Raw genomic sequence first — 15,507 nt, forward strand, 5'->3', positions numbered from 1 at the left:
GTTGGTGAAAGAGATTTTTCATTTTTAGCTTGCCAATAATATTCTGAAACTCGGGGCTACTTAAACCATAGTCAATACATCTGCAAGTTGCAAAGTAGTGTTTGCTTATGTACGGTCTGGATATCAATCTACTCTCCTGTTTTTTCTTGATACAATGTTAACCTACTTCAATATGTTTCGTCCTATCATGTTATACATGATTGTGGGGCGATGCTATTTGCTGTCTTATTATCACAACAGAGCCTCATAGGTTGATTCTAGTGAATCTTCAAATCTTCCAAAATTATCTTCAGCTATATGAGTTAATACACCCTTTGGGAAATAGCCTTAGATTCTGACTCAACACTGGATTGGGATATAACATTTTGTTTCTTACTACTCTAAGTCACTAGGTTTTCACTAAGAAATGTGCAGTATCCAGATGTAGGTCTTTTGTCAACTAATGAACCTACATAGTCAGCATCAGCATACGTTGCAAGGAGCAGTCCATTGTTTTTCTTGAACATAATTCCCTTTTTTGGAGTACCGACAAATGCACTTCTTTAGGTTTGTGCAAGAATTGATTCACTACTCTTATTGCATATGCAATGTCTAGCATTGTATCTGATAAATATATTAGCTTTTCCACCAATCTCTGATCTATCTCAGCTCCTTTCTCTAGAGTCGCATTTTGTGATCGGGATCAACTGAGGTATTGGCAAATTTACATGCCAGGTTGCTAGTTTCCCTTAAAATAGTTAGAATGTACTTTTGCTAAGAATATGCCAGTCTTAGAGTGGGACACTTCTATATGGAGGAAGTACTTTAATCTTTCTAACTCTTTAATTTCAAATTCTTTCACCAAGCATTGCTTGAGAGTTGTGTCATCTCCTTCATAATTCAATGTAACAATAATATCGTCTACGTCCACCAGTAGGAGTGTGACTCCCACTGCCTCCAAGTGCTTGATGAACAAGGCGTGATCTTGTTGACTCTGTTTGTAGTTTATGGATAACATTACTCTGGCAAATCCTCTAAACCATGCTCTTGGAGACTGTTTAAGTTCATGAAGTGCTTTTTTGAGTTTAAATACCTTATTCTTCTTTATTTCGGACTTGGAACATTTTCCATTTAAAATTTCTCTTCCAATTTCACATGTAGAAATACATTCTTCACATCAAACTGTAGTAACTGCCAATTAAAATTAGTAGGTAAGCATAATAGGATACATATTGTATCCATTTTTGCCATAGGTACGAAGGTTTCCGTATGTCAGAGTATATCTATTAGGCAGCAACTTCCGTTGTATCTCTCAGTAGTTCCATCAGGATTATATTTGATGGTGAACATCCTTCAGCAGCCTATAGGTTTTTCACCTTTAGGTAAGTCCACCATTTCCCAAGTCTAGTTTTTCTCAAGTATCTGCATTTCAATATTCATAGCATTTTTCTATTCCTTGCGGGCTAAAGTCTTAGATGAATTTTTCAGAATGGATATTGTATTCAGGCTCATAAGAAATTTTTTGTGAGCTGGAGAATAGTTTTCAAAAGACACAAAATTGGAATGGATAGAGTGGATGTTTGGTGCATTCTCTAGTCTATTTTCTAAGTACAATAGGTAAATCAATATCAGAAAAATAGTGATTCTCATAGTTTTCACCTTACTTCCTGTGCCCCACTCAAATTCCAGAACTTACTTTAGACCAAGGTTGAAGTATTTTCTTGTTTAATAGTGAACTCCCTTTTGCAGCCTAAAGATTCTTTTTCCCTTTAGGTAGGTTCACCATTTTCCAAGTTCCTATATTGTAACATTCATAGCAATTTTCTAATTCTCGTTGGTTAAAGTCTCAGATAAACTTTTTGGAATAGATATTGTATTCATGCTTATGAGAATTTTTTTGTGAGTTGGAAGAACAGTTTTCAAAAGATACAAAATTGGATTTGATAGACTGGATGTTTGGTGCATTTTCTAGTTTATTTTCTAAGTGCAATAGGTAAATCAGTATCAGAAAGACAATGATTCTCATAGTTTTTACCTTACTTCCAGTGTTTGGCTTAAATTCCTGAACTTGCTTCAGATCAAGGTTGGAGTTTTTGTTTCTTGAATATGCCTGGACAAAACGTGGGTCCAATATAGGTTGTGGGTTAGGCTCATCTAGTGAGGTTTGGATTCTTTTTGTGAGTTGTGATCTTCTACTGAGGTGATGTGCTTAGATAATAAATATTTGAAGGCAGAGTATCTGAAGGTAGGAGAGGAATTTCAAGAAATGAGTCTTATAAGTCTCCCTTATCTTTTACTATAGTCTTTCCTATAAGGTAAGGTTGATTGAAGAATGATTAAGTCTTAACAAAGGTCACATCAGTAGAACATAAAATTTCTTTGTGGATGGGTGATACACTTGTATCCCTTTTGAAGTGGAAGAATAACTCAGAAAGACACTTGATTTCCCTAGGTTGAGTTTCTCTCGTGAAGATGTGCAATACACCTGGAAACAAGAGTGTATAAGGTTATTGGTGTCTCATAGGCCTGCAAATAAGTTAGTTAGAAATTCCACTGAAATTCCAAAGTCTAGTAGTCTAGATGGAAATCGATTGATAAGTACGTGGCAATTAACATGGCTTCTTCTCAATAGTGTTTTGGTGCATGGTTTTGAAACAAAAAAACATGTGTGGTAGCAAGCAGATAGTTCCTTTTTCCTTCTAGAACTCCATTTTGTGCTGAAGTATGGCACGGGAAAACTCATGAATATTTCTCTTACTTTGAAAGAAGACAGTTATGGTATAGTTAAAATAATCTCAGGCATTATCAGTTTTAAAACATTTAATTGTGGCTCCAAATTGTTTTTTAATCATGTTATAAAACTGGGAAATAATAGGAATAAGTTCTGTTTTAGATTTCAATATAAAAGGTCAAGTAACTTAAGTATGGTACTCAATAAAGGAAACAAGTTGCCGCATCTTAGAAATATTATTAAGATTACAAGATCTCAAGCATCAATATGAATCAACTGAAATGAAATCTTACTTCTGTTATTAATAGGAATGAAAGTTAAGTGCCAGTACTTTGCTAGTTCATACACATTGCATTATTATTTTTTTTTGAAATATAAGAAAAATATTTTTATGCACAAAAGTATGAAGGGGGTACCACTCATATACAAAACATAGTTACAAGTCAATCAAATTGTCTATGACAATCTCAAAATCATCTCAATATTTGATGTCATGGCCTAACAAAATAGAGATAAAAATGTGAATCTATCTATCTCTAATATTTGTAAAATTAGTCTCAATACCCTCAAAAGCCTCCGCATTTCTTTCCTTCCACACAATTCAAAAAATAATTAGTGGAATTAGGAACAAATGTCTTTTTTTTTTTACAAAAGCCCTCCGAAGCCCACAGCTCGCTACTCACGTTATCGGCCATCAGCCATCACCCAATTTAATCCCAGCAAGCCCAAATAGTTCAGATGCTGTAAGTTGTCAGACACGTTAAAAGTACATCCACATTGCTTTATGAACTTTCATTATTGCAATTAGAAAATAAAGAAAAAAACAGGTGGAGAAAAAGGGGTATCCTAATCTCTTGTTATATAACCATGGGTTGTCTAATATGGTGGTGGAGAGAATAGTGCTTATTCGTCCCAAGCCGTGGCGCATCCAATCATCCTTGCTGAATTCTGGTCTTGAAATTTTAGAAAGAGAATAAGAAAAGATAATTTTATAGTTAACATTATGAGATAATTTGGTTATTAATATTTATAAGATTTGTACACGATTTGGTACATAGAGAACATCTTGAAGAGTGAGGTAGGGATTAAGTGGTGTGGTTCCAATTCCTGTTACTATAGTTACTGAACCATCAGCAGTGACAATTTTTTTATTGCTGGAACACGGAGCATAAGTTTTAAATAATTTAGAGGAGTTTGTCTATGATCCAGAGAATATAACCATAGCTTGTCTAATTTGGCGGTGGAGAGAATAGTGCTGGATATGTCAGGTGTATCCAGGAAATATAACCCGTCCCAAGCCATAGTACGTCCAATCATCCTTCCCGGATTCTGGTTTTGAAATTCCAGAAAGATAATAAGAAAAGATCACTTTATAGTTAACATTATGAGATAATTTGTTTATTAGTATTTATAAGATTTGTACACGATTTGGTACATAGAGATCCCAAAGAGTGAGGTAGAGATTAAGTGGTGTGGGGCCAATTCCTGCTACTATAGTTAGTGAACTATAAGCAGTGAAAATTTTCCTATTGCTGGAACATGGAGCATAAGTTTTAAATAATTTAGAGGAGTTTGTCATATGATCGGTTGCTCATGAGTCTACTATCCGTGATAATGTAAAGATTTTATCTAATACATTTAAACCATGATAAATAGGAAATATACCTGAGTATGCTATGAGATTTGCACCTTTAGGTTTCTCTAGTTGCTGAAATCGGGTTTGCAGTCACTCAATTTCTGACTGGAAATCAAGGTCTTTGAATGCTTCTTCTCCTGAGCTACATTTGCCTGTCCCTAAGTTCTCTGGTGTCCCCAATCCTTGCTTGGGGTGGTCAGCTTCCCATGGAGTTTTCAAATCTTTTTCTCTGGTGTACCTTTGTTTTTTTAAAGAAGGTACGCCAAATGTTTTCCCTGTTCTTCCCACTAGTGGTTGAAGTGTAACTGTGTTTTAGTTCTTTCTCCAATTGTCGAGGTTTGAGGCCTTTAGTTGCCGTTATGGACCTTTCAGTGGTGCGGGATTCAAGCATAACTCCTCTTCTACTTTCCTATGCACTGAATAAGGACTTACTTCATTGATAGATGTGATCTCTTCTTTCCTTAAAATTTGTACTCTTACCTGATCATATTCCTCATTGAGCCTTGCGATAAGTTGGTATGTTTTGTCTGTCTCAACAAACTTCTTCAAGGTGGTTGCATCTTTGTTGTTTCCTATAATAATATTATGGTACTGATCGACCTCCTACCTTAAGCTTTTCAGAAGATTTGAATATTCTGTGAATGTCTTGTAGCCTTGTTTAGTTCTCAAAACTTTGATGGTCAGATCATACATCCGGGCTACATCTTTTTTCTCGGAATAGATTTTTCTGGATTAAATCCCAAGTGTCCTTTGGCTGTGGGCAGACACATAACTGGTTTACTGATTTCTGGTACCATAAAGTTCAGGACCAAGCAATAATAATAACATCTTCCTCATTCCAAGTATCATAAGTAGGAGCTCCTGGCTTTAGTCTGATACCAAGGAAATGACTTAGCTTTTCTTGACCTTTGAGAGTTATCCGAATTAACTGTGACTAGCTTAGGTAATTTTTGCCATTGAAGCGATAGGCAACCTGAATTAGTTGAAATTTGATTTTGTTATGTGAGGAGTTTCCCATTATGAGATGACTTAGCTTTTCTTGCCCTTTGAGAGTGGTCCGAATTAAGTGTGACTAGCTTAGGTAATTTTGCCATTGAAGCGATAGGCAACATGAATTAATTGAAATTTAATTTTATTATGTGATGAGTTTCCCATTAGGAAATTTTGTACCAGTAGATTGAGACGTAACCTCCGACATTCTTAAGGCATCCCGGATAGAATAGTGACAGCTCGAGGAACTGTTTCGGGTTTGATACTTGGTGCACAGGTGGAGCAGCGGCTGGTTGGCAGAATAGGGGGCGCACACTGGGAAGCGCTCAGCTGAAGGGTCTGACTGGGCACGTGGCTAGCTGTGCACTGCAGGAGGGACAACAGCGGGTGCAGCTAAAGGAGGCGAGACAGGCTGATCTGTGTGGCTGCAGGTGGCTGGTCATGCAACTGCTGGTGAGGCGCCTCTGCTGGTGTGTGGCTGCTGGTGACAGCAGCCTGGTTTAAGGCTAGTGGTGGCTGGCCGGCTGCTGTCTGACTATGAAGGTTGGTAGTGGCTGGTGTGGTCGCTGGCTATTAAGGCTGGCCCCTTCTGGGTTTTCTTGTTTCGGCAATGAACCGACTAAGATTTGTAAAAGTTCAGGTTTCGTACCACAGGACTCTGATAACAATGTGGAAGAATGAATTGTATTTTATTGGGTATTGGAACCCTATATATACAAGTCCCTGATAATGATGTTAGGAAACTTAATTAATTACAAAGGTTACAAGGATTATACCGAAGGGGTTTATTACTAATATACCCTTTACTCATTTGCACATGTACACTTCCCAACAAATTGTTGTCACCAACTTAAACTTCTTTTCATGTTCTCTTTTTATCTTGATTAATTCAAATGGTAAAAGGTCTCCACCCGTGTGCTTGGATGCTATAATTGTTCTATGGTAATTAATTTAATTTGTTAGTATTGCTTAAAACCTGTCTTCAGCTCACTATTTGTTTTAGCGTTTATTTCTGCTCTGAGCGGATATGTGTTTGAAGCCTAGGACTATTCGTGCCTATTAATTAATTTGTTAGTCCTGCTTGAAACCTGTATTTTGTTGGATCGGCAGCACCAGCAAAATACACTTCCTTTCCTCCTGTGCCTACAAGATCCTATTTTTCCTGATTTGGAAATAAATTGAAGAAAATATTAAAGGGCTAAATAGAGTCTTATATTTTGTCTATATACTATAGTTTGTGGATATCACCGATATTGCATTTTTTTGTATCATTAAAGTTCTATAACCAATGTTTATAAGATTAGATCTCAACATCTTCATGCCTTGTAGCATCATAAATAGCATATCAAGTAAAATCACCTTTCAGTATTAATTCATACCTGCACGAACATATGGACGAGGATTCTGAAATGGAATATTCTGATAGATAGTTCAACACAAGTAAATCTATACTTCATGGCATCCTTATTTTATTCCATGTTAATCTTGATAAGATGCAATTTATTTTCCTATTGTCGTCTTATTTTACATTAGAGAAAAATTTAACCAAGTTTACTTTGTTTGTACATATCCACATATCTTAACATGAAATAATATGAGTGTCATATGTGTATTCGATTTTTGTGAAAAAAGGTAAAAGTATCATACATGATTTGAGTTTAACTCCTGTCTAAGTCTAATATGTTTTACCTTTTCTGTTATTTTTCTACGCCATTTTGATTTACCTACTTTCACCAAATAAATGAAGATAAAATGTTTTGTTCCATTTCCTTTCTCCCTGACCTTTTTGTTCAAATCTAATTATTGTTTGGTAACATGCTATTCTTTTAGATAGTTTAATAACACTCGTTTGTCGCTTAGCACCTGTGATAGTTTTGTCTGTTTCAATTCTTTTATTTGTGTGTGTTTCTTCTCTATCCTGTTTATATTTCTAATAATTATGTAATTTAATGAGAATAAAATGGGTTTTCTCTAAGTCTATGTTCTGTTATGGAATACTATTTTTTATGATTCATCTTGACCTCTGTTATATTCTGGGCAATGAATCCGGAGATTCAGCGGGTTATGTATTCTTATCAGTTGTATTGCATCTGTAGGGCCTTATAAGTGGGTCAGCCGAGTTAAGGGAGCAGGCAGCACTTGGTCTTGGGGAACTTGTTGAAGTGACGAGTGAACAAGCATTGAAAGAATTTGTCATCCCAATAACGGGGTATGTATGTGGAATTTTATTTTGTACAGGTTGGGCGTTGAATATTTATAAATTGTTTGCAATTAACAAGATCTAGTTTGCTTTGTCACATCTATGACCTTGTTGTGAGAAAAAAGGTTTTTTATCAAACTTGCCTTAGAAGTGAAGATCTTACATCTATATTTGTTTTTGGTAATAATGCCTTTGAAATATTTTGGGAATGTAATTAATATGATTGTCTTGCATTTAAGAAAAAATTGGTTTTAGAATACCAAAATATATTATAGGTAAATTTTCAATCATAAGTATATTGGACAACTAATAAAAATTTATAATTATTCTTCTTTGCTTCTTGAAAAAGCAAATTTTCTTATTTTGGAAAGCAACTACATGATAGCTTTTGTGAAACCTCAACTGTTTCATTTGGTAAGCTTTTGGGTTCTTTTTTCTTTTCTTTTTTTTTTTTTTAAGTATAACCTTCTTTTCAGAAAAATTGTATTTGGTAATGTATTTTTTATTAAAAAAAATTAATTGGTGAAAGCAAATATGTTTCAACTTCTAAAAATTAAAAATTTTCTTAATTACAATAATATTAAATCAATTTTATTTTCCTAATACTTTTACATATATTGTTATATAAATAAATATTTCGAACAGCACATTCAATAGCATTTCATCAAAAATATTTTGGCAAACAGTTTGATTACTCTTTTTAACAGCAAACTTTTAATCACAGAAATTAAAGGCAAGGTTTTTTGAAGAATAAATTTTTTCTTGTCACTATCAAAATGGACCCAATGTTTACTTTTTCTAACTATAAAGTTACGAGAAAAGCAATTAAGAAAACATCACCTAACTCTAATCTTTTAAAGGTACAGTTTAGGTTTAAAAGAAAGCAACTCCAGAAGTGCAATGGAACAAAGTCACTATCTGTTAAATTAGCATCCTTGTTGGTCTCTGCCTATTGTTATCAATTAAAAAGATCTTCAGATATGTATATGGTCTTTATTCTGCTACAATAATCTATATGAAACAAGGATGGTTTAGAAGCTCCTGGAAGCATCCAAGAAATTTTTTTTTTTTTGAAATAAACATGTATATGTATTAATATAAGCACCAAGGGGGTGCCACCTGTTTACAACATCTACAAGCATCTAAGTAAATTGATCTTGAATTTTGCCTTCTTACAAGGAATGCTCTTATGAAATCTTATGTAGACTTCAGTTATATGAAAGTCATAGCATCTCTTTATTTTCAGGTTAAATGTTAACTTCCTTTTATCTTTCAGTGCACATTTTTTAGGCAATTTTAACCTTACTTTTAGTGGCTTCTATTTGGTTTGAGGATCCATAAATTTGCAATATCTTAAAAGTTTTGTAGTTATCTTGAATCTAAGCTCTCATCTTCATTTGTTGTGTTAATTCCAGGCCTCTTATTCGAATCATAGGGGACAGATTTCCCTGGCAGGTCAAGAGTGCCATTTTATCCACTTTAAGCATAATGATAAGAAAGGGTGGGATGGCCCTCAAGCCTTTCCTTCCTCAGCTTCAAACAACATTTATTAAGTGCTTACAGGATAATACAAGGTTTGTTTCTAATTTATAGTTTTTATGATCCTATATTATGAAGGGGCTCTATAATGTAATATATTAAGGACACATCTATAGGAAAAAGTTCTATATCTAGCGCTACGTTAGAGTCTGGATTTGCACCCAAGTGGTGCCTTCTTAGCATCCTTTTTTTCCTTCTTAAAGAACAAGTGAAGAATCTGTCTATTTGGCGTACATTTATGTAGCTTTTTACTGTTTCTAACTCTTATTGGAGCTTAGTTTGAGCATGATTCGATGGAAGTAATAGCAAAATATTGATTTTTGGGTTTAAAAATATCAGATAAAAATTAATATTTTCAAATTTTTTGGTTTAAAAGCAAGCATTTGATAGAAGTATTGGTATTTAGTAGAAATTAATAATAATTTGATTAATCCACATTTTCAAATTTTAGGTCCTAAATGCAACTTTTTTCCTAGATAATAAGAGCTATCTCTTTTGGATGGACGTCTACCCACGTTGTGAAATGCTTGCTTTTGGCATAAGCCTAAACAAACTGTTTTTTTTTCATATATACTTTCTTTCGCTTAGTTGTCAATTTCAACTTTTTCAAGACAAATTTATAGTATTTTTAATGTTTTAAGTATTTTCATAAAATAACATTTGTTCTAACAATGGCTTAGATCTTTTAGTAGTGCTACGTATGGCTTTTTCGTCTTTTTTTTTCTTTGTTTTGTCTTATGTAGCATGTAAATGCAGGACTGTTCGTTCAAGTGCTGCTCATGCCCTTGGGAAGCTTAGTTCCCTCAGTACGAGGGTTGATCCTTTGGTTGGGGACCTCCTATCCAGTTTGCAGGTGATTTTTGTTCTTTGCTGCTTCTTTGCGCACTGTCCTTAAAGCTAGACTATCTACCACTTCTAACATTTGTACCTCCAGAGTGTGGATTCTGGGATTCGAGAAGCCATCTTGTCCGCTTTGAAAGGTGTCCTAAAGCATGCTGGTAAAAATGTGAGCCCTGCTGTTAGGAGTCGTGTTTATAGTCTCCTAAAGGACTTAATCCATCATGATGATGACCAAGTTCGAATATCTGCTGCCGGCATATTGGGTATTATATCACAGGTACAACGCATAATTCAAGAGCTTCATTTTTTTTCATTCTCATTATCTTTCTCATGTTGATATTCCCTTAGAAAATGAGCATTAACAATTCCTATGCACTCAAAATGTGATGCAGAACAGTAATGTATATCGATTATATGTTACACTAGCTGTCAGCACCTAGAAACCTTCCAGGGAAGATTGAGAGAAATATTTCTAAATTTTATTAATTGTGAACTGATTTCAAGTGTTAGTTTTTCTCAAGTATTTATGGACTCCCTCGAACTAAAGCAACCTAATCCATAGAAAATCAAATGATCTAAAAATATTCTCAGTCACCATAAGGGAAGGACAACGGCAGGCAGATAATGCCTATCCAAATCTATAGTTTATGCTGTTCATATCATAGCTTCTACGGAATTAAGAAAAACCTTTAGTTGCTACCATCTAGAATCTGCACGATTCTGTTCTGCATCAGGTTAAATTCATCAAAGATTTAGTTGTCACTTTTTATTGATTTACCATGTCCGTCAGCTTGCAGTTGATTTTTGGTTAATACTTCGTGTCTACTTTTCCTCCTCTCTCTGCTCTGGAACTCCAACTCCTGCATCTTATCTTGATCGTTCTTGTTTTGATGTTGACCTACCTTTATGGTTAATTGCAGTACATGGAAGATATGCAGTTGAATGACCTGCTTGAGGAACTCTTGGATTGGGACTATTCCCAGAGCTGGGTTGCTAGGCATGGTTCATTACTCACCATCTCATCCTTACTCAGGCACAACCCTTCCAAAATTTCTACATCTCTAATGTTCCCATCTATCCTAGACTGTCTAAAAGTTTCCTTGAAAGATGATGACAAGGTATTTTGGTTCTGACAGTTGTGCTTTCTTGTTATTTTGTTTTTGTCGCTTCTAACAAGTTACTGGAAATAGTTTCCTCTCCGTGAGACTTCAATCAAGGCACTAGGAAGACTTCTGCTTCATGAAGTTCAAAATGATCCCATTAATTCAGCTCTAGTTATAGATATTCTTTCATCAGTAGTGTCTGCTTTGCATGACGAATCCAGTGAGGTCAGGAGAAGGGCATTATCTGCACTAAAAGCTGTTGCAAAAGTGAGTTTTTGAACACTGCCTTCTTATGCACATTGGATACTATTTATGAGATTTTTATAAGATTTTGGGCACTGACAAGTTAGGTAATCATTCTGCAGAGTAATCCTTCAGCCACTATGGCCCAGTTGACAGTTATTGGACCTGCACTTGCAGAATGTTTGAAGGATGGGAGTACTCCTGTCAGACTTGCTGCTGAAAGATGTGCGCTGCACATTTTCCATTTGACAAAGGGTATCCCCTCCTGCAATGAATATGTAGCACTTTTCAGACTGCATTTTTGTCTAAAAACAAATTCTCTTATATCTTCCCTCTGCCAATCCTTGCCCCTCTTGATTATTAGCTGATAATTGGAAAAAGCCTAGTGGATTGTTAATTTAATTTGTTATATGGCTTGCAGGTAGCGAAAATGTTCAAGCTGCACAGAAATATATCACAGGCTTGGATGCTAGACGCCTATCAAAGTTTCCTGAATACAGGTATTAGAGAATTTTATTTACTAATGCTCATTGTAAAAAAGGAAAAAAAAGTTAGCCAAGGTCATGTATCTCAGATGGCATGAACTCTCATGTCAGAGTTGATGATTCAAGTTCGGGTTTTACCTATACTCAGTTTAAAAAAAAAATAGCTTTTAACTTTTGCATGAATAATAGGTTAGAGGGTGTTTGTATTTGTTTATTGAGCTTTGTGTACCTAATCTATGATTAGTGGCAAGATCATTAAATTGAATTTTGTGATGCACAAAAATGCAATAAATATGCTCTAGACTTTTAGTCAATTGATCAGAAGATCTTGGCAGTCTGTTTATTCTCTCTCTAATCAAAATATTGAGCAAGGAATCAAATTTTGGAAACATTTGCCTCCCTTTCTTCTGTAAGGAACCCTTTGTGTCTCCTCACACACCATAAAGAACGAAAAGAAAAACTCTTCAGTTCAGAAGATCAGAAATGTAATATTGTCTGTTTGAATGAGGAAATCTTCGATCAAAGATTTTAAGTTGTTTTTGTTTGCAGCATTAAATATTCAAGTAAATCCATATATTCTTCTATTTATGTGCAACTACAGGATTAGCATACACATGCATGTTTGTTTCAGGAACCTATCCTGATTTGTAAGAAAATAAAGGAGGAAGAAGAATTGCCGCAGAAACAGAAAAGAATCTAAAAGATGAGAGCAGAATTAGAATTTAGGGAGAAAAAAGAGTAAGGTAGACGAAGAGAAAAGAGGAATTGCTTTAGAGAGAAGTTTGAAATTTCATTCATATTTTCTGGATACAAATCAATTCTCAACTCTACCTTTTATAGCTGAAAAGTGATTAATTGAAGTTAATTTCTAACTAATCAAAACAACAAAACTAATTATTTCTAAAAAAATCTAACTACTATTAGTTGGATCCGAACTGTTCGTGGATGCAGGGAAATTAGGACCATTCTTCAAAAGGCAAAGAAAATTTACATATTTATGTGCTTCATAATTGATTTCTTGCTGTAGCTGATTCAATTCTTCTTGATGTTGGATTTGCAGTGATGACAGCGAAGACAGTGAGAACGACACCGGAAGTGGCTAAGAAGCCAGCAGTTTGTTATTGCCCATCTGTTTGAGTTTGAATTCCTGTGCAACTACTAGTGATTCTTCTCACAATTTTGGATTCCTCTGAACGAATTAAAGAAGAGAAAAATTTTTGATGATTGGAACCTTGAGGAAAATCTTTGAAGGGTTTATCTTTGTTCACATTAAATAGGTATACACACTGAAGCAAGGTAAGATACTCAAAATTTCCCCCTTAGGCCCATCACAGCATTAATGTAATTGTTGATGAGCCAGATACCGACGAAGCCACTTGTAGACACTGAGAGCCCGAGTTTGCTTCCATTAATTTATAAAGAATGTGAAATTTTGCTCTTGTAATCTATTTCTGATTATTTAATAATTCTTTTTTGATGTTCAAGAGGGTAGCTGGGAGGGAGCTTGATCCAGTTTTCTTTGTACGTCTGTAATGTGTTATATAATAACCTTTCTATCCATGATATGTAGTCCTTAATGGGACTATCTCCTAGTTATTTAACTTGAATCTTTGTTGGGATCTTCCCCAAAACCATTCTTATCCAGGTATTTTTGATGAGGAAAAGAATTCATTGAGTACCCCATTTGGTTTTTGTCTGTCTTCGTTTTGTTTTGTTGAAGTTTATGTGAATGAGTTTCCCATCCATAAACAGGACATAGAAAAAAATGGTGCATGCATTTTACTTTCACTATTTACAGTTTTCCCTCATCGCCCCCACAATCTTCTCTTGTAGCATGCAAGGTTGCTACAATATCTATATGTTACCTCCCATAAAAAATAAAATATGATAAATTCGTATTCATTTATGTTTTATGTTTTCTAGTTATCATAATTGGATGACTTAGATGGTCCTAAAAGAGTGAAAAAAAGTTAGTTGTTAGGCAGGTAGCTTTTCTTGCTCTTTAAAGCTAAGTAAATGGTTAAAAAAGTAGATTATGGGAAGAAGATTGAGGAATTGCAGTTGGATAGTGGCATGGTAGGTTAGATAAGGTTTGGTACATGCTATTGAGTCTTGATGATCCATAATTACTTGGTTCAAAAGCAACTGTAGTGACCTTGACATTTATTTCTAACAAAAATAATACTAGTAATAATAATAATAGTAATCATCTTCTTTCATCTCTCAAATGCTAATCTCTTAGATACCTTCTTAATAGCGTATAATCCGAGTAAAGACGACGAGACATTTAATGAGAATAAAATTACGGTATTGTTTTTAGGAAGAAAAAGAAAAGCTTAAACGAAGAATCACCTTTGCAAGCCCTTTTTTGGTAGCCAAATGGAGGAGTTCCAAATCAAGTTATAAGTAGAGGTTTCTTTGAGATTAAAATGATCATTAGTGACTTTTTAAGGAACAGTTTTGCAGCTTAAATAGACCAACCATTCTCATAAGTCCAGACATGAGGACAAGATACTGGCCAAGCCAACGAATAAGGATGGCTTTAGTGGAGTTTCTAAAGAGCATCAAAATATGTAGGATTTGAGGTGATCCATGCTTATACTAAGAATGATTCTCTTCATCATCAACATGCTTTTGTCCGAATAGAGAAAATGATATTCGAGACAATATGTCACCAACCAATTTGTCACATTACAAAAAAAAACCTAATATAATCATCACTAAATTTTCAATTAGTACCTAGTTATAGTATGCATGTTTCAGTAATAAGCTTATGAAGATGAGGATTAAGACGAGTACCATTAGTCTTCACTAGATCCCAAGGAGGTTGTTTTGCCCTTTATTGTTACTGCTCCAAATAAAGCACATGGTATGAAGATCAAGATTATTATAAATAAAGGTAGGTGCACAAATCATTTACACGGCAAGAATAATAAGAATAGACTTATCTAACATGACTCTATCAACCCAATTAAGAAAATTCATTTTCCGACTTACCAGTTTGATAATAAAATATCAATTAAGTGTCAGTAATTTCTATTTAGAATTTTTTTTTAAAAAAAAATCTTTATTTTATAGTTTATAAACACGTATAAATAGTTTTAATATTACATATAAATTATATCTCTTTCTTGATATTACTCGTAATGTTTGTAAATGTTTAGCAGTTCAAAACTAGAATAAGATTATGTTAGAATATCAAATAATAAAAGGGATTCAGAGTGAAAGATTGAGTGTTTTAGTTTGGTTCAATCCCACATAAAAAAGACAAAAGACAAAATGTAACTTTCAAAAAATATTGTGTTTTAATTTTAATTTTAAAAAGTATATTTTTAAAAAAATTTGTTACGTTTCGGTTCGAAAAGAAACTAAACCGAAACAAACTAATTTTTTTAAATCTTCTATTTGCTTGAATCAAGAACCAAACTAAACATTATTTACTCAAATTTAGTCCAAATTATTTACACCAGTTCAAAAATATAAATATTTTTAACCTATATCATTAGAGAAGAATATATGAACTTTATTAAATTCATTTTTTCTTATGGCATCCCACATAATTTACGAAAAACCATTCTGATTATCTTAGTCTACTCGTTCTAACTTTTTTTTTAAAAATGAAATCATCAACAAAGAACATATAGGAGATGACATACCTCTATCGATGGTAAGAGACTTCAAACCCTTATTCTTGAGGAGAGACCACCACACAAACATGAACAAGTATGACAAGTGGTAATGACATTTTTAACAGGCATATT

General features: G+C 34.2%; 1 protein-coding gene across 2 annotated transcripts in view; it reads left to right on the forward strand.

The window, feature by feature from the left end:
• ILA (putative protein kinase regulator ILITHYIA) overlaps positions 1-13,429 on the forward strand; it is a 38,578-nt gene extending 25,149 nt beyond the window's left edge. For both annotated transcript variants that reach the window (XM_088222742.1, XM_088222743.1), the window contains 9 exons: positions 7,433-7,545; positions 8,952-9,110; positions 9,832-9,928; positions 10,010-10,192; positions 10,836-11,033; positions 11,106-11,285; positions 11,384-11,516; positions 11,683-11,761; positions 12,807-13,429. In XM_088222742.1, coding sequence (XP_088078868.1) covers positions 7,433-7,545; positions 8,952-9,110; positions 9,832-9,928; positions 10,010-10,192; positions 10,836-11,033; positions 11,106-11,285; positions 11,384-11,516; positions 11,683-11,761; positions 12,807-12,849 — 1,185 coding nt within the window. In that variant the 3' untranslated portion in view covers positions 12,850-13,429. The remainder of the gene's footprint in view (positions 1-7,432; positions 7,546-8,951; positions 9,111-9,831; positions 9,929-10,009; positions 10,193-10,835; positions 11,034-11,105; positions 11,286-11,383; positions 11,517-11,682; positions 11,762-12,806) is intronic.
• The last annotated feature ends 2,078 nt before the right edge of the window (positions 13,430-15,507 follow it).

Source organism: Carica papaya, chromosome 6, assembly GCF_054855325.1.
Source record: "Carica papaya isolate Zhongbai chromosome 6, ASM5485532v1, whole genome shotgun sequence".
NCBI lineage: Eukaryota > Viridiplantae > Streptophyta > Magnoliopsida > Brassicales > Caricaceae > Carica > Carica papaya.